The sequence below is a fragment of the Drosophila suzukii genome, unplaced genomic scaffold, assembly GCF_043229965.1.
Source record: "Drosophila suzukii unplaced genomic scaffold, CBGP_Dsuzu_IsoJpt1.0 scf_7, whole genome shotgun sequence".
Taxonomy (NCBI): domain Eukaryota; kingdom Metazoa; phylum Arthropoda; class Insecta; order Diptera; family Drosophilidae; genus Drosophila; species Drosophila suzukii.
In genome coordinates this window covers 2,191,842-2,210,938 of record NW_027255939.1, presented here as the reverse complement: position 1 = coordinate 2,210,938, position 19,097 = coordinate 2,191,842, and the positions used below count along the sequence as shown (strand labels likewise).

At 47.5% G+C, this 19,097-nt stretch overlaps 2 protein-coding genes across 4 annotated transcripts; one reads left to right on the top strand and one right to left on the bottom strand.

The window, feature by feature from the left end:
- The first annotated feature begins 13,790 nt into the window (after positions 1–13,790).
- On the top strand, positions 13,791–18,307 carry LOC139355050 (uncharacterized). Of its 3 annotated transcripts, none has more exons than XM_070999337.1 (6): positions 13,791–15,361; positions 15,416–15,642; positions 15,693–15,750; positions 15,813–16,144; positions 16,327–17,946; positions 18,004–18,307. In XM_070999337.1, exon 1 carries the CDS (start codon positions 13,791–13,793, stop codon positions 14,421–14,423), a length of 633 nt encoding a protein of 210 aa, XP_070855438.1. In that variant the 3' UTR covers positions 14,424–15,361; positions 15,416–15,642; positions 15,693–15,750; positions 15,813–16,144; positions 16,327–17,946; positions 18,004–18,307. The 3 variants fall into 3 exon arrangements, with proteins under 3 accessions (XP_070855438.1, XP_070855439.1, XP_070855437.1); XM_070999338.1 differs by having other exon boundaries at positions 15,813–17,338; positions 17,443–17,946; XM_070999336.1 differs by having other exon boundaries at positions 15,813–17,946.
- Positions 16,788–17,387, bottom strand: LOC139355067 (uncharacterized). The gene is made up of 2 exons (XM_070999374.1): positions 17,316–17,387; positions 16,788–17,231 (listed from the first exon to the last, which is right to left on the bottom strand). The coding sequence occupies exons 1-2, from the start codon at positions 17,385–17,387 to the stop codon at positions 16,788–16,790; spliced, it is 516 nt and encodes a 171-aa protein (XP_070855475.1).
- Positions 18,308–19,097: the final 790 nt, after the last annotated feature.

Below are 19,097 nucleotides of genomic sequence, written 5' to 3'. Positions count from 1 at the left end.
ATATCTACATACATATCCATATCTACAATCTCGCAAATATCTACATACATTCACATACAATTTAACTCCACCATCCATCCCGTTCCGACTAATTAAAGTTTTCCGTCGGTCATCCGGTTAAAAACAATAAAATCAAAATTACACCAACCACCGTGAAAATTGTTTTTGGTCATTGTGTTTAATCTACCACCATCAAACTTTTAGTATTTTTTCGGTATTTGGTATTTACTCCGTAAAATTTATTTTATTCAGATAAAATAATACCAGCACTCCACCGCATGCATAGCATCCTCCGCCCACCATTTTTTTTTTTGTTATATTTTAGTATTTTTTCCCTCGGAATATTAAATTAAACTAATACAATAAGCAACAAATAGCATCCTCCGGCCATATTTTGGTATTTTTTCTTCATTCAGAAGTTGAGAAAAAATGACCCGAAGACCCATGCCGAAGTCACACGAACATATACGTTATACGTGAGCGAGCAGAGGATGGGCAGAACACTTCCCTATGCTCACTAGATAGGCCGCTGCCGACCACTGATATACATACACCAAAACGGTTTAATATTTTAGTACTTTTTGTCCACGGCGGATATACGAAGTCATTACTCACCGTTCCTAATCCGCATCATTGGGTTTACTTCCGCAAAGTAAACCAGTTCGGCACTTGCTCCAATTTCTATTTCTCCGATCGACTACTTTTTTTGTCGAGACCTCGTTCCACTGTTCCAGAAGTGGGCCAGGTTTCCTATTTATTCGACATAAACAAAGGTGAGCAGACTCTGACCCAAAAAAGGTCTTTTTTTTTTAAATGTCCGTTGGAAGTTATAACAACAAGTTATCTATTCCACCTGCCGTAGTTCCAGGCATATCCGTAGATCCGCCCACACCCGAACTAACCGCTAAGTCCTCGTCGCCCCGAAATAGGGTCACCCGTGCAAACGTAAAAATGGCACTGAACCTTCAGAAATTGCTCTAAGCTAATTTATTGAGGTCTCAGATCGACTGAGTGAGTTTGAATCCAGAACAAACACTCCTTCGCCGATCCCTCATAATCTGCCCATGCTTAACATCCGCCGCGAAGAAATACGTGCGTTATGGGGCCGCATCAAGGCAGAATACGGATCCGGAAGCCGGAGACAGGGCAGCTGATATTTTGCCAATTCTCAAAGCTAAATACGGCTACTGCTATTCCGTTTACGAGAGATGCGGGGCTCAGATCGCGGATATGATAGCCCAGGCTCCCCAAGTTCAAGCTGTTCCTACCCAGACTTATATTTCCTCTGGCTGTCGTGCGATACCGAGGCTTACACCGGAGATTATCTGCGGTGGCCGACCTTTAGGGATCTGTTTACGGCCATTTATATAAACAATCCGAGGCTGACGCCAGTCGAAAAACAGTTTCACCTAAATGCCAAAACAAGCGGCGATGCACACTCGATAGTGTCGAACTTGGGCTAACCTAACTGAGCGTTTCGAAAACAAGCGGTTATTAGTAAATAGCCAATTAAAAATACTTTTCAATGTGCAGTCCGTTTATCAGGAATCTGGGTCACCTATCCGTGAACTTCAACGCACCATCCAGGGTTGCCTCACGGCTTTAGAAATGTCCGGAATTGAAACCGAAAATTGGGATTGCCTCTTAGTGTACATATGCTCCTTCAAACTTCCGAAGCTCACGCTATCCTTGTGGGAACCGTCCCTGCAAAACAAGGCCGAGATTCCGACGTGGCAGGAGCTGAACGCCTTCCTTACGGAGCGTCACCGGACCTTAGAAGCCATTGACGACGTACGGCCGTCAGGCTCGAGTCAATCTCTGCCAAAAACATCCGCCCCCACTGCAGCGCCTCGAAGAACAAATTCTGACGAGACAAGGGTAGCACCCAAGCCAAATGAATGTGGCCTTTGTAAGAAGGAAAACCATCCTGTCCGCACATGTGCACGGTTTCTCCAGATGACGGTCGACGAGCGGTGTCTGAACTGCTTCGCACGAGGGCATCAGCTGCGTGGTTGTGAAAGGACTCATAGTTGCTTTACGTGCCGCGGCCGCCATCACACCTTACTACACAGAGGCAACTCCTCCCAATCGCCTTCGAATCCCTCCCCGAGACCCAGATCAAGACCAAATACACCAGTTGCCATCGCTTCCACGGACTCCGCAGTCCAAAATTACTTCGGGACGGGGTATAGATCCGTCTTGCTGGGCACCGCAATAATAGACATATGTCAACTGGGGTCGAATTTTAAAGCTCGTGCCTTGATAGATTCAGGATCAGAGGCAACCTTTATTTCTAAGCGGCTGTTCAAATTAATTAAGTTGCCGCACCAGGTAATCCGAGCCCAAGTAAAAGGCTTAAACCCGACAGTATCCGCTGAATCCAAAAAGCTCTGTCAGTTTACCATCCGTTCTCCGACCAGGCCTGGCCTGCAAATAAGCACGACGGCCTATGTTCTTAATCAATTAGCTGGAAACCTTCCATCTTGTCCGATTCCGCAACAGTTTCTACGGGATCTTACCAAACTGCCACTAGCGGATCCAAAGTTCTACGAGAGCGCACAGATAGATATTTTGGTCGGGGCCGACGTACTGCCATCCATTCTCCTAATCGGCACCCGGCCGAACATTTGTGGCTCTCTCCTCGGTCAAGAAACCGTTTTCGGGTGGATCCTAACAGGACCCGTCCCTGCTCCAAGGGAAAATCAGATTTCCGTTTTTTCCACGCGAATCTCCCACTCGGTTGACACGTCTCTGGATAGGCTTCTCACTAAATTTTGGGAGGTAGAGAATCTGCCAGTAAAAGTGACAAAATCTTCCGATTTGACATGTGAGGAAAATTTTCTCCGAACGACTTGGAGATACGATAGCGGCAGGTATGTCGTAAGTCTTCCTTTTCGTGATCCCGAAAACGGAAAATCCGCCCTCGGTCACTCCAGATCCTCCGCGTTGTCGCAGTTCCTAAGAACCGAGCAACGCCTAAGGAGGGACAGTCAGTTCAAAACAAAATACGACTCAGTGATTCAAGAGTATCTCGACCTTCAACACATGAAAGAAGTCTGTCCTACCCATAGTTCTGCCAATTAATACTTTACGCATCATGCCGTGCCTAAGCCGGAAAGTTCAACCACCAAGCTACGTGTGGTTTTCAATGCCTCCAGCCCTTCAGAGAATGGGGTCAGTTTAAATGATATCCTTCATGCTGGCCCAGTCTTGTAGTCCGATCTAACTATCCAGATCCGGAAGTGGCGATATTTCCGATACTTCTACAGTGCCGATATCGAGAAAATGTATCGGCAGATATGGGTAGATCCGAAGCATTCCCCGTTCCAGCGCATCTTATTCCGCAATAGCGTGGGGCACTTTCGAGATTTCGAATTACAGACGGTAACCTTTTGAGACAATTGCGCGCCATTCCTGGCCATTCGAGTCCTGCAACAGCTGGCAACTGACGTGCAGCTCAGCCATCCAAGAGCGAGCAACGTCATTCGAAATCATATGTATGTAGACGATGACCTTTTGGGAGCTGACTCCGCCGAGGTCGCTAAGTTCATTGTTCGCGAGCTAAACCTAAATTTCCTAATTCACTATCAGAATGTTCGGGGGCTTCTTAGTAAACTCTCTACGCTTTATATAAATAGCTCAATTTTTGAGGCCAATGTTATTGTACTCACTGAGACCTGGCTTAACCCATCCGTACACGATAGTGAGGTTTTGTCTAATAACTTTTTTGTTTATCGGAAGGATCGTCAGACCCGTCGAGGTGGAGGCGTTCTTATTGGAGTCAAATCCAATTTAACTTCTGAGTGTTTGTGCCTAACCGAAGTAGACACTTCCGGGTCACACCGCGGGACAAGGGGGTAATGAGCACTTGTCGCTGGCACGGGGACGCTTTGATGGCAGGACGATCGCGTCGCGGCAATGGTAACGATGGTTACTACGATGCCGGACCACAGGCGATGCTAGAGCTGCGCTGAGGGTGAGCTAACGTGGTTAGCTGTTAGTTGAGATAGTGTATTACGAGCCCTATTCCCAGATGTAGGAAGTAGAACCGCGGAGTTAAGAGGTGTGTTGATAACTGATTTATTCTTCATTTGGTACATGTTTATATACTACTTGGACCACGGAAGTTTGTGTAATAATTAGTGAAGTAGGCTATATTCTAAAGTAGGTCAGGGAATTATGATTATGGTAGCAGTTTGCGTAGTTGACCTTTAGTTGGCTGACACTGCAAAATGTGCTGACTGCATTGGGGGGTCAGTGTGCCGTTGAGTCGGTGAGACGGTGAGTTAGTGAGACATATAATATGCTGATCAGCCATTCTCATATGCAGTGGGTGCTACTGAGCGCCTGGTACTGTTCCCAACTTGGCTACTGCTTGATTGGTTGGGTGTGGTCATGTTGAGTACCTTTGGGTACGAACATTCTCCCCCCATTGAGGGGTACCCTCATTTAAGTCGTGATGTCGGTCAGCCCTTGACCGAATTGTATAGGAAGCACCTAACAAATCATTGACCAAGGTGAATCATGTTTGTGATTCAGGTCCTTCACATCTTCTTGATGCTGCTTAACACTCCCCTTTGCGATAAGATTGACATTATCGTGGGGACTGAAATTGTGCTCTCGTAGAACTTGATCATTAGGCACGTCTATGGTATGTGGACATTCTGCAACAAAACTAAGATATTTCTTGGCTAGGTTTAGAACTGTTGAACCAAAGTCAGCCTTCTTGTAGGTTTTAAATTGATGAGAAGTCGGTTCTATATTCATCGGATTTTTATCTTTTGTTGGCTCATAAGCAGCGTTCGGTCCTGCAAATTCACCTCTGCCTTCTACCAGAAGGCTCTGAAACCTCTGATGAGGTTTCTTTATTGAGATAACCTGTGATTACATAACCAAGCCTAGTGCCTTGTGCCAAAGGTTTATTAGGTCCTAGTTCAAGAAGTTCACCGGTTATTACACGAGAATACACCTCATACCCTAGGGTTAGGTCAATGGGTCCAGGTTGCCGAAAGTCAGGATCTGCTAAAGGCAGACCCCCGGGAATATTAAGATCGTTATCAATCGATACTGACGGTTGGTCTGGAATGACTGTGGGAATAATAAATACCTCTATTAGTCTTTCAAACCCTGATGTAACTGATGAGAGCTTTAGTGTTGATCTAATTGCTGTTGATCTTTTTCCTCCGATTCCAGATATTTCAATCGGTGACCTTTCCTTAAGAGATAGCAGATCTGCCATTCTCCTTGAGATAAGATTCACCTGTGATCCACCATCTATAACAGCGCGACATGTTTGTAATTGACCGTTTGGCCCTTGTAATGAGACCTTGGCGGACGCGAGCAGAGTATATCCTCCTACGTCGTCGTAGCCTGCAATGGTTACTGCGCCGGCCACTGGATTGCTAGTCGGTCCTTGGTGTAACAGTGAATGGTGCCGTTGCTGGCAGACTCGACAAGCGGTCGGTGATCCACAGTTTTCAACGTTATGAGCTGTAGACAAACAATTTGTGCATGCTCCTACTTGGCGCCGTGCTTTGGGGTCCATTTGCTGGATCCGGCTACATGCTCTAAGATTATGTTGTCCTAGGTGACAAATCTTACAGCTCTCTTCGTTGTGAACTGACTGATGGCGGAGTGTTGCTGTAGGTTGAGCGCTTATCGTCTCCAGCATGCAAGCGCGCCGCTCAATAAACGTCAGTACACTCCATAACGTTGGAATTTCCGTTGGTGCATCCGCTGAATTTTCTAGGGCAGTTAATGACTGCTGGTCTAGTTTTCTTCTGATAAGAAAACACAGGATTGGATCCCAGGATTTTGTGCTGATATCGAGGTTTTGAAGAGTACTCATTGAGTTTTTTATAGTGTCATGTAAGGCCCTTAGTTGGCGCGAGGAACCGTCTATAGGCGTATGGTCAATAATTTTTGCTATGGCGGCGAATACTAGTATTTTGCCGTTCTGGTACCTGGCCTTCAACCGCAACCAGGTGTCGTCATAGCCACCCTGTGAGAAGGCTGTGTCTGTCAAGACGTTCCTCGCTTCACCACGAAGCGAACTCTGTAGAATATGTAGTTTTTGACTGGCCGAATATGGTTTGTTATGTACCAATTCCACAAAGAGATCATGGAACCGTGGCCAGTTAGATACTCGCCGTTGAACTCCGGAATGCTAATTGGCGGAAGTGCAAAGTTTAGGCTCATTGGCGCGTCGTTTTCTCGTAGCAGGTTCATTTCGTATTCCTCGTATAATGTGTGGAATTGGGCTAGCTCTGCTTCTGCCAGAGCTGCGGCCCCAGCTGTGCTATCCAATTCGTCGTGGGCTTGCCTCAGTAACGCCCAATGGAGATCCAGGTGCCTTTGTAAGGCTGGGGTGACAGTTGGGGCGTTCGAGGCTAATGTTAATGATGACTCCAATTCGTTGCATCTTCTCTGCAACTGTCGGATCACCGTGTCAATTGCGGAATCTCCTTTGACTTGATTTTTTGTTGTGAGCTTGATGTTGGCCGAAGTTCGTCTGGGGGCCTTCGGAAGCCCGCTTCCAGTCGGCATGTTGTCCAGAAAGATATTCTGATATTTTTCGACCAGCTCTTTAAGTGCTACTAGTCGTGAAGAGTACTCACTTCCAGTGGGTAGTGTCGCTTGCTGGACTTCTTCATCTAGGTCGCAAAACTGCCGCCAGAGATCGTTTAACTGATTTAGCTTACCAGAATAATAGCCGTCTCGGTGGCGTCGGTCGGCAGAATCCTTGCCATAATTCTTAATGAGCTGTTGGATTTTCCCTTGCAGCTCGTTTTGGGTGTCTAGTAATCGATTGTGTAAATCGATTCTTGTGTGACTTGTTTCCTCAATGAATGAAGTAGACATATTGTGTGTCTTGGAAACAAAGAATCTTGTGAAGCTGGATGAAGCTGAGTATCCTGTGAAGCTGGATGAAGCTGAAGTTCCTGTGACGCTGGAAGAAGAAGCGTATCCTGTGAAGCTGGATGAAGCTGAAGTTCCTGTGACGCTGGAAGAAGAAGCGAGTCCTGTGAAGCTGGATTAAGCTGAAGTTCCTGTGATGCTGGAAGAAGAAGCGTATCCTGTGAAGCTGGATTAAGCTGAAGTTCCTGTGTCGCTGGAAGAAGAAGCGAATCCTGTGAAGCTGGATTAAGCTGAAGTTCCTGTGACGCTGGAAGACGAAGCGTATTCTGTGAAGCTGGATTAAGCTGAAGTTCCTGCGACGCTGGAAGAAGAAGCGTATCCTGTGAAGCTGGATTAAGCTGAAGTTCCTGTGACGCTGGAAGACGAAGCGTATCCTGTGAAGCTGGATTAAGCTGAAGTTCCTGTGACGCTGGAAGAAGAAGCGTATCCTGTGAAGCTGGATTAAGCTGAAGTTCCTGTGACGCTGGAAGAAGAAGCGAATCCTGTGAAGCTGGAATAAGCTGAAGTTCCTGTGACGCTGGAAGAAGAAGCGTATCCTGTGAAGCTGGATTAAGCTGAAGTTCCTGTGACGCTGGAAGAAGAAGCGTATCCTGTGAAGCTGGATGAAGCTGAAGTTCCTGTGACGCTGGAAGAAGAAGCGTATCCTGTGAAGCTGGATAAAGCTGTGAGTCCTTAAGTGGGAAGGGGGTTGCTTGAGTGTGATCCTTTGTTGTTAAAGGATCACGTCGGGGTCACCAATGTTTGTGCCTAACCGAAGTAGACACTTCCGGGTCACACCGCGGGACAAGGGGGTAATGAGCACTTGTCGCTGGCACGGGGACGCTTTGATGGCAGGACGATCGCGTCGCGGCAATGGTAACGATGGTTACTACGATGCCGGACCACAGGCGATGCTAGAGCTGCGCTGAGGGTGAGCTAACGTGGTTAGCTGTTAGTTGAGATAGTGTATTACGAGCCCTATTCCCAGATGTAGGAAGTAGAACCGCGGAGTTAAGAGGTGTGTTGATAACTGATTTATTCTTCATTTGGTACATGTTTATATACTACTTGGACCACGGAAGTTTAGTGTAATGATTAGTGAAGTGCGCTATATTCTAAAGTAGGTAGGTAGGTCAGGGAGTTTTGATTATGGTAGCAGTTGGCTCAGCTAAAACTGCAACATGTGCTGACTGCATTGGTGCGTCAGTGTGCCGTTGAGTCTGTAAGACGGTGAGTCGGTGAGATGGTGAGTTAGTGAGACATATAATATGCTGATCAGCAATTCTCATATGCAGTGGGTGCTACTGAACGCCTGGTACTGACACTGCAACATATGCTGACTGCATTGGCGGGTCAGTGCGCCGTTGAGTCGGTGAGACGGTGAGTTAGTGAGACATATAATATGCTGATCAGCCATTCTCATATGCAGTGGGTGCTACTGAGCGCCTGGTACTGTTCCCAACTTGGCTACTGCTTGATTTGTTGGGTGTGGTCATGTTGAGTACCTTTGGGTACGAACACTGAGTTTGTTGATATTTCTGAATCATCAGGTATTGAATTTATTTCCGTAAAATTATCTTTCCCAAAAAGAAACATTTTTTTAACCTGCTCGTATATATCTCCTGGCTCTGAATTTAACGTGTATCTATTGCACCTGTGCGCCATACATTCTATCTCCTTGTTGCTTACTGAAACTGACCAACTTATTGTGCTTGGTGACTTTAATCTTCCCAATTTCTCTTGGTTGGAGAGTAAGGACTCATTGGCAGTGATTCCTAGGATGCAAAATGATTTTATTGATGGTCTTGTTGAACTATCTTTGCGGCAAGTTAACAGGATTCCCAATCATATTGGTCGACTTCTTGACTTAATCTTTGTTTTTGATAGTAGCGATGCTGAAGTCAGTCGTATTTCGCCACTATCCTTACCTGAAGATTGTTATCATCCTACCCTTCAGCTCTGTATTAATGGATTTTTTAATAATCCTAGGACTGTAATAAATGTACAGCCTAGTTTGTGTTTTAAGAGGACTGATTACGGCATACTAGTGGAATCTTTATCGACAGTAAGCTGGTCCTTTCTAGTTGACCTTCCTGTTGATGATGCAGTTAGGTACTTTTATGAGATCCTTTACCGTCTTTTTGATGAACATGTTCCTCTTTCCTCCATGAAGAATTCTTACAGCTCTCCATGGTTTACCCGTCAACTATCTTATCTGATGAATAAAAAACCAGACTATTTAAACGGTTCAAAATATCCGGCTTACAGACAGACTTCACCAAATATAGTTCAGCTAAGGTGGAATTTGTCCAGTACAATTCTGATTGTTACAAAAATTACCTGTCTCGTTGTAAGCTTGATTTCAAAAGTAATCCTAAGCTTTTCTTTTCTTTCGTCAGTTCTAAACGGAAATCTATCTGCTTCCCTCCCTCTCTCTTTCTCAATAATAATGTAGCATCAGATGATAATGATATTTGCAACTTATTCGCAGACTTTTTTCAATCCACATATACGAAATGCAATAATACCTCATTTGAACTCTATCTTCAAACCAGTGATGGATGTATCTGATGTTCTTCAGAGTCTTTATACTCTCAAGCTCTCATTTTTACCGGGTCCTGATAGAATACCAAGTTGTATACTTAGGAATTGTTCATCTTATCTTGCTCTTCCCTTAACATTGATATTTAATCTGTCCCTAAGTCAATGTAGATTTCCATCCATATGGAAGGCATCCTTTATTATCCCATTGTTTAAAAAAGGGAACAAGTCTGATATCTCAAACTATCGCGGTATTGCTAAACTCAGTTCTATTCCTAAACTTTTTGAAAAAATTATTACCTGTCAGTTGCAGCATCATTGCAGGTCTATTATTTCACCTTGTCAGCATGGCTTCACTAGATGTCGCTCTACTTCTACAAACCTACTTGAATTTACGTCTTTAATCACTAGAGGTTTTCTGACACATCATCAAACTGATGTGATTTATACCGATTTCTCTAAAGCTTTTGATTCAGTGAACCATAGGATTCTTATTTATAAATTGTCCCTTTTAGGTTTTCCACCCAACCTACTAGAGTGGATACTTTCCTACCTTTCTAATAGAACTCAAATGGTCTGTTTTAATAATAAAATTTCCAAAATAATTAATGTTACTTCTGGAGTGCCACAGGGTAGCCACCTGGGACCTTTACTTTTTGGCTTAATGATTAATGATCTACCTTATGTTATAAAATCGTCAACTGTTTTAATGTATGCAGATGATGTCAAGCTATGTTTGTCCATGTGTTTACCTAATTCATATAATGACCTTCAACTAGATCTTGATTGTTTGTATACGTGGTGCATGATTAACATGTTGAATTTGAACTATTCTAAATGTAACTTTATGACCTTTTATCGTAGTAGTCCATCTCTGTATTCTTATTGTATCGGTAATAACGCCCTTGAACGTATTTTTTCTGTTCAGGATCTTGGCGTTCTATTTGATCATTAACTTAGTTTTAAAGACCATATATCTACTATAACTAACAAAGCCAGAAGTCTCCTGGCGTTTATGAAGCGCTGGTCAAGGGAGTTTGATGATCCATACACAACAAAGCTTTTGTATGTTTCTCTTGTTCGAGCGTCAATGAAATATTGCTCGTGTATATGGTCACCTCAAATTAGCTGTTACCAAAATATGTTAGAGTCCGTTCAAAAACAATTCCTTTTATTTGTTTTGAGAGGTTTAAACTGTGACACAGGAAGTCGATTGCCCTCTTATCATGCGAGGTTGCGCCTGCTGGACTTACCAACCCTGAACCATCGTAGAAAGTGTCATGGAGTTATGTTTTTGCATAAATTAATTAATGGTGATGTCGACTCTCCCTTCCTTCTTAGTTCCCTCAACTGGAATGTAGCCTGTAGAACAGTTCGTCGTTTTCGTCCGTTGTCCCTGCCAATTTGTAGATCCAATTATGCCCTTCATGATCCTTTTCGGGTTCTTTGTGACGACTATAATGCACTGTGTCACGTCTTACTGTTTGATAGCCCTAATGCAACTAATAATGATAAACTTATGTGTTTTCTTTCTTCCAATAATTTTTAAATTTCTATGTTACTAGCCATTCTATGTGTATGTATGTACTTTAAACTGTCTATTGTTATGTCGTCTTTTTCCAAGTCCGCGATTTCGTTTTCTTGCCCAAATCGGTTTAGGGCTCCGCGCGTAACAAGCATTGCTTGGTGTCGTAAGGGCCACGTTCAAGAATATAAAGTGCTCTAGATTCCGCGGGGCTTTCATTGAGAAAATGGACCTCCAACCACAAAGAAATATTAGCTCAGATCGAGATCGACACTGAGAGCACATCCGAAACTCTCGGCGTACGATGGAAGGCGACGTCCGATGAGTTCTTTTTCGTCCCCCCAGATTTAGCAACGGAAATCTCCCACACGAAACGCCAAGTCCTTTCCCAAATTGCCTAGCTGTTTGATCCAGCAGGCTGGCTCGCTTCATTTGTTGTGTGTGCCTAAATCTTTATGCAAGAGATTTGGCTTCTGGATCTAGGCTGGGACGATAAACTTCCAATTGAGCTGTGCCAAAGGTGGAACAGCTTTCTCCAGAGCTATTCGGTCCTAGACCAGGTCAGAATACCCAGATGGGTTTCCTTCCGTCCAGAGTTCCGCGTAGAGCATCACGGATTCTGTGACGCCTTGCAAAATGCATACGGTGCTGCGATCTATGTGCGCGTAGAGGGTGGCCATAAGACGATGGTGCACTTGCCCACGGCCAAGACGCCAATCAAAACGGTGTTCCTTCCCAGGCTGGAGTTATGTGGGGCTCTCCTTTTGTCCGAGATGGCCGAAGTCATTCTTCCTAATATGCCGAGGCTGTTGGACCGATTCCACGATTGTGCTAGCATGGTTAGCCTAACCAGCGTGCCATTGGACAACGTTCGTTGCCAACAGGGTGACGAAGATCACCAAGTCCACTGAGGCAGCCAATTGGTCACACGTTCAATCCGAACATAATCCAGCTGATTTGGCTGGTCGAGGAGTTAACCTTCAAGAGCTGGTGGATAACCCGCTTTGGTGGCATGGACCTACTGGGCTGCAACGTCCACGTGTTCATTGGCCCAGCCAGGGAACCGACCTGCCGGTGACTGAGATCGAAAGGCGTGCCGTCAAAGCCCATGTGGCGTCTATGCCGACAGAAGACCTCCTGGATCGCTTTTCCAAATTAGATAGAGCTTTGCTGGTCCTCGCGTATGTCCATCGATTTGCCCAGCGATGTCGAAGACAATCACCAATTTTCGGGGTCTGTCTAGAGGCCCAGGACGTTGCCGCCGCGGAACAGTTTATGACAATTTGAGTCAGAAGCGTCCTGTGCCCGCGGCAAAATCGATACTCTCCCTGAACCCCTTTCTAGACAAGAAAGGGCTAATCAGGGCATGCGGCCGCGTAACGGCCTCCGACAGTTTGCGGTATGATGAACGACATCCGATAATCCTACCGTACGAATGTGCACTCTCGCGTTAGTGGTGGGTCTCACCCGATCCAGATACTGGGTTCCGAGAATAAAGAACTTGGTGAAGGCAGTGGTTAACTCCAGATGATGGGAAGCTTTCCAAAAGAGCGAGTGTCTTTTTTCCGTCCGTTCACGTACACAGGGATGGACTACACCGGCCCGTTTGATATATAACATTATACCGGAAGAGCTTGTCTCATTACAAAAGGGTATGTGCTGGTTTTCGTTTGATTTTTTACAAAGGCCATCCATCTAGAGCCTACATCCGACTTAACGACTGAAAAGTTTATTGCCGCTTTCGCTCGTTTCGTATCTATAAGAGGGTGTCCTCCCAAGTCCAGTCCAACAATGGAAAGACCTTCGTCGGCGCTTCCACCGTGCTTTTCCGAGACTTCTTGCAAGCCGTTAAGGAGTCTGTGACCGATGCGTATAGTTATCAGCAGCTCACCTGGTAATTCATTCCATATGGGAGGCCTATGGGAAGCTGGTGTCAAGAGCTTCAACACCTTGTTTTACAAGTCCACCGCTAAACGGAAGTACATCTTTGAAGAGCTGTCCATCCTCCTATCGAAAATCGAAGCTTGTCTGAGTTCCAGACCGCTATCTCCCATGTCAGAGGATCCAACTGATCACTTAGCGTTGACACCAGGGCACTTTCTTGTTGGTGGACCTCTTCTATCCATAGTGGAACCTGAATTAAGGGCGAATCCAAGTCCATTCTGAACCGGTGACAGCACTTAAAGTCTCTCCATCAACAATTCCATACTCGATGGAAGGATGAGTACCTTAAGGAGCTCCACAAGCGCAACAAGTGGCAAGTCCCCACAGAAAATCTGCGTGTCGGCGAACTGGTCGTCATTAAGGATGACAATTTGCCCTCAAATGAGTGGCGACTCAGAAGAATAGACTCCGTTCTTCCAGGTGCCGATGGTAATGTCCGCGTAGTCGACATTCGTACGATACGCGGCATTGTCAAACGTCCAGTGACCAAGGTGGTTCTTCTTCCAAGAGAGCCGTCCAAAACTACCTCGTAACGAGCCACGTTTCATATACACCTTAGTCCGTAGCCATTATCCACGTCATTGTTAATCAGCCCTGTTTGTTTTTTCCTTATCCAAACTCTAAACAGGAAAATGGCTCCCCGTCCACGTAGCACTCAGGCATTGGATAGTAGACGTACGAGAGGTACTCAGTCCTACCGATGCTGAGTCTGCCGCGGAATCCATCCTCTTCAGAAGTGTCAGAGGTTCCTAAAGCTGAGCGCAGAGAAGCGACTGCGGGCAGTTCTTATAAACCAGTACTGCGCGAACTGTCTCGCACACGAGCACTCGTCTGGGAGCTGTCGTAGCGCTGACCGGTGCAGAACGTGCAACCGTTGCTCCACATGCACGCACTTGTTTCCCGGAAAAAGTCCGGCTCCAAACAACAGCCCGCTTCTCCGCAACGTTCGCGCCGGCAAGATCCGCCAACTCGCCAAACGCTTGCCCCTCCACCGCGCTCGGCATCCTCGACACCAGCTCCGTCGCTCGCGGCACTTCTCCAGCGTCATAGCGTCAACGTCCTCCCGTCTGCTTTGGTGATCGTCGAGACCGGGGAGAAGACGTTCGACACCGCCGCACTCATCGATCCGTGCACCCCGACAAGCTCCATCGGTGCATCCCTGGCTGCCGCGTTTCGTTTGCCGACAACAAACGTGGGCGATGAGAGCATCTGCACGGCGACGATTCGTTCGAAGGTCGACGAGGCCATCAAGCTGGAGGTGGTCCTCAAGTTCGAGCCGAACGTGCGCATCCGCACCCCCATCCGTGCGCTCAGTGAGAGCGTTGTCCAGAAGTTTAAGGAGCTACCGCTCGCTGATGAGCGTCTCCACCGGCCAGCCACTATTTCCTTGATCCTGGGCGCGTACGTCTACCCGAAGGTGATACAGCCGGGCTTCCACATGGTCGACGAGGGACTGCCAGTAGCCCAGAAGACGGTGTTCGGGTGGATCCTTTTCAGCGCCTGTACGCAGGCTTAAGGCGTAGGTGACTGTCCGAACTTCCGTCTCCTTTTTTGCAACGCTAGCTATTGCAAGGGGGTCGGAATGTTCAGGCCCACTGTCCGGCGAATCTGGACCGGCCCCGCTATCCGACTGCACCGCTCTCTCGCGCTCCCGCTCTCCTGCTCTGTTCCAAGCTCCCCTCCGTGAAGTCTCCGCTGCGCTTTGGAGCGCGAAGCTGAGCTTAGACTTAGGCAGTTCAATTTTGGCATTCATATTGAATAAACCACGGTCGCACCCCCGCCTAATTTGTACAGTGAACCTTTTGCGTAATTACTTTTCGGTCAAGGGGCACTTCGCGTTTCCAGTGTTTTTCTCTCCTACAGCTTAGACACTTTCCGCCGCACCAGAAACAAACCGCCGAAGCCCAGCGCCAAAGCCCAGCGCAGCAGCCCGCCGACGCCACCAGTTCCCGCCGTCGCCTCCCACGCCATTCTACCAGCGCCACCGGTACCCCGCTACCCCCCGGCGTACAATAGACAAACTAAAAAATAAAGTTAAAGGAGAATCAGTAGATGTCATTTCGTCAAAACTAGTTGTTACGAACTGCTTTTTTCGGTGGCAGTGCCGCTAGCTCAGTCTTCTCTCAGGGCAGAGTACCCCTAATGCCACAGCTCGCAACATAAGTATCGATAACTTCGCGGTCTTACTTTACTAATCTATTGGTCATCACTAAGGACAAAAACGTAAACAAAGCAAAAATCTACAAATATTGACGGAAAAATGGATTACATTTGGTGGCTATCGGTGACCTAGCCAAGCGCTCCCACCCAACCATGGATGCCCTCAAGATGCTGCAGGGCACCACCCATTCGCAGTCGGCAGGAGCCCCCTCCTCGCGAATACGGCGGTTTCATCTCCTCCACTGGGAAAGCTTACTCACACATAGTGGGTATTACAAAGGTTTAATAAATATCGTAAGTACAATCGTTTATATACATGCTCCTCTTAACAGATTTATCCTTCCTCAGCCTTTAAGACCGAAACCTGGCCGCCGTCTCGGATATTTACGCGGTCAAAGCAGAGGATTCGTTTTGTTGGAAAAGGGTACAGGCGCCGCGGAAACTATGCTCTACCAGCCATGTATTGGTAGAGCTCGCATGGAAACGCGGCCCTCAAAGGAACATGCGCGATGCGCGTGTGTATTGTCACCTAATCCTGAGGAGCTCCAGGGGAAAAGAAGGGACAGGCCAAAAAGGTACGTAACTGCACTGTAAGCTAACTACCTCGCGACCTTTTTAATTTTAGGCAAACAACGAGGACAAATAAGGCTCTCGGGTCTAACTCCGGATAAACTCACAAACAGGTAAGTAGATATCAATATATATAATCGAGGTACACGTGTATTCAAATTTTCCTTGATTTCAGCCACTGTCGGGCCGGGCCTGAAGGCGGTGATAGCCCGGGCTGCTGACTTTCCGCCGGAGGCCAGCAGCGATACGGATCTCCACACGGGAAAACGGCGCTCTCCGGTGAGTTGTGCAAGGACAGTCCGAGAGTCGGCTGCCAGACAAAATGGCGATAGTTCTCCGCGCCGCAATGCGACCGCTGGAAGTTCCCGAGATGAGGAGGACGCGGTACGCCGGAACGGACTCACCAGGAAATGTTGACGTCGTCGGCGTCGACTGTGGAAGGCCTTTCTGGATGGTCGTTGGCACGGGTCGAACGGACACCGGTTGCTGGGCAGCCAAGTCGGGCTGGTAGGTATGGCGAAGTATGGCGACGTCAGTAATATTCCAAATAAATTCTTCCGGGGCCCTTTGTATTGGGACCCCGGCTGCCTTTATAAATGATAAATATTAAATACCGAACTACTATAGAACTTTAACATAACTCACTATTTAATTTCAAGCACAAAGAAAATTTATACTATCACTCCTAGCTGCATCTGCCTTGATTGTTGGACAGTATGGCCGCGACTATCACGATATCTGCTGATCATCGCCCCCCGCCATATTACATGGCCTCTCTCAACATTGGGTCATTGGGAACATGGGCCATTTGAAGTAATCCCAGAGCGAACCGGGATTAATCTTTAAATGGCCAGATCGCCCGCCAGACTCATCCCGCTGCTGCAGCTATCGCCCTATCGACCTAACCTATCGATAACGTCGCTCCCACTCGACTCCAATTGCAACATCAACCAAAGATTTCGAGGGGCGCTGCCCGGAGTTTCAGCAGAACGATGAAATAATTGGTAGCTTTGGAGATACGATGGGATTCAACACGGCACTGATACCATCCTGCAGTTCGATCGACGCCTATCGCGGGGCCCACGCATGACGGGAAGTATTGCACATGTGATCGCGATGCTCGTATACTTTGATTTGTCCTTCTTTCAGGTCACAACCGGATGTCTTTGGCATGATACACTCCCAGACTGCGGCCTTGGAGATCCTCCAGCAAGTATGCATTGCTGCCGACGGATTTGATCACCCTGGCTTTAAGGAACTTGCGAGCAAACTTGGCGTTAAAAGATTTGCTGAAATCACTCAGCACGAAGTTGCGGCGGAAGACTTCTTGGCCTGGCTTGGCGAGCAGCGTACGGGCTAGCTTATCGTAGCGCTGCCGGCTCGTCTGGTATGCACCCTCCAGTTGCTTCTGCACCTTGACGTGGATAACCCGAAGCTTGTCCTTGGTCTGCATTCCGGCCATTTCATGGTCGACCAGAGACCTGAGTCGTCTGGCTAGTTTGTAGCTGGAACCGTTGAGGAACATGTGATGGCCGAATACAGTGAAGAACGGCGCTTCCCCTGTGGCTGAGTGGACAGTGTTTCGGATGGCCACCTAAATCTCCGGCAAATGTGCATCCCATTCCCGGTGATCTTCGTCCAAGAAACTGCGAATTGCGGCCAAGACGTTCCGGCTTACCCTCTCCGCGGCATTGCTCTGTGGTGAGTATACGGGAGTCCTCATGTGCTGTATACCGAAGCCATCGATCATCTCCTCAAACGCCTTGGATACGAACTGTTTTCCGTTGTCTGAATTATCGTCTCAGGCACCCCGAACTTGTAAAATACCTCGTTTACCAGGAAATTTACAAAGTTCGACGCCGTCGCCTCCTTCATCGCCTTTAAGAAGGTGTACTTCGAGAAGTGGTCCACCACGATAAATATCCAGGCGTGTCCACTCTTGGACCTCGGATACTTGCCCAAGAAATCGATGTACAGTTTCTGGAATGGCCTCTCCGTCTCTACCCTTCTTCCGATTCCGACCTGCATCCGGAAGTTTGGCGCTTTGGATTCCTTGCACACCTCGCAACCCCGGACGTATGCCCGTACCTGGATGGTCATCCCTGGCCAATAGAACTGGCGTCGCAGGATCTCCAAGGTGTTCGTCATCCCACCATGGCCAGCCTTGGGGTCCGAATGAGCACGCTCTACCAAGCTGTGCGTCAGGCTTTGCGGGATCCACAGCTTCCATTCGGATCCCTTCAGTTCCTCGTCCATTTTCGGATTCTTCATGCGCTTGAAGATTAGTCCGCCGTCCACTTTGAGGTCCGGTAAGTGCTCCCTGTTTGACTCCACGTCTTTCACTAACTCCGTATAATCCTCCGCAGCAAATTCGGTCGTCTCGAATCCCAGTACCCCCGTTGGATCTATCCGGACTTCCTCTATGATGCAGGACAGAGTGTCAGCGACTACGTTCTCGCTGCCTTTACGATGTTCAATACTGAAATCGTAGCCCTGCAGCTGGAGAGACCACCTTGCGAGTCGTCCGGACAGATCCTTCATGGTCATCAACCACTTAAGGCTGGCGTGATCGGTAATGCATGTGAAGGGCATCCCTTCCACATACGGTCTGAACTTCCGAATAGCTAGGATGGCCGCCAAACATTCCTTTTCCGTGACCGAGTAGTTAACCTGGTGTTTGTTTATCTTGGCCGAGAAGAACGCGATGGGCTGCTCGTCTCCGTCCTGGTTCCGCTGAAACAATACCTCGCCGACGCCAACGTGGGATGCATCGCACTGGATGAAGAAATGCTTCTTGAAATCCGCATGAACCAGGACCGGCGCGCTCGTCAAGGCCAACTTCAGGTCATCCACTGCCTGGGTGGCGCTGGGACTTAGGGAAAACTTTGTGTTTCCAGCCTTCTTCAAGGACTCGGAGAGTGGTGCGGCTAGCGTAGCGAAGTTCTTGACGAACCGTCGATACCATCCCGCTGTGCCGAGGAAGGCACGTACTTCCTTCATGGATTTCGGGTAAGGCATCTTCTAAATTGCCGAAACACGTCCAGGATCCATCCGCAGCAGTCCACTTCCGACTATAAACCCTAAGTAAGTCAAAGACTTGAAGCAAAACTTCGACTTCTTTAACCCTATGGTCAATCCGGCTGATTTCAGACTGTGGGCTACTCGACGCAAGTATTTCAGGTGCGTCTGAAAATCTGGAGCGAGGATTAGCAGGTCGTCCAAGTAGACGAAGACGTTGGATCTGAGCTCCGCTGGTATCACCCGATCCATGAGCCGTACCAAGCGTTGTGCCGCGTTGCACAGCCCGAACGGCATCTTTCGGAACTGGTACAACGGCCTGCCTGGAACCGTGAACGCAGTGTACTCCTTGCTTTTCTCATCCAGTTCGATCTGCCAAAACGCAAACTTCAGGTCAACGCTGGAGATGTAATGCGTCTGATCTATTCTGGAGAGGATTCCT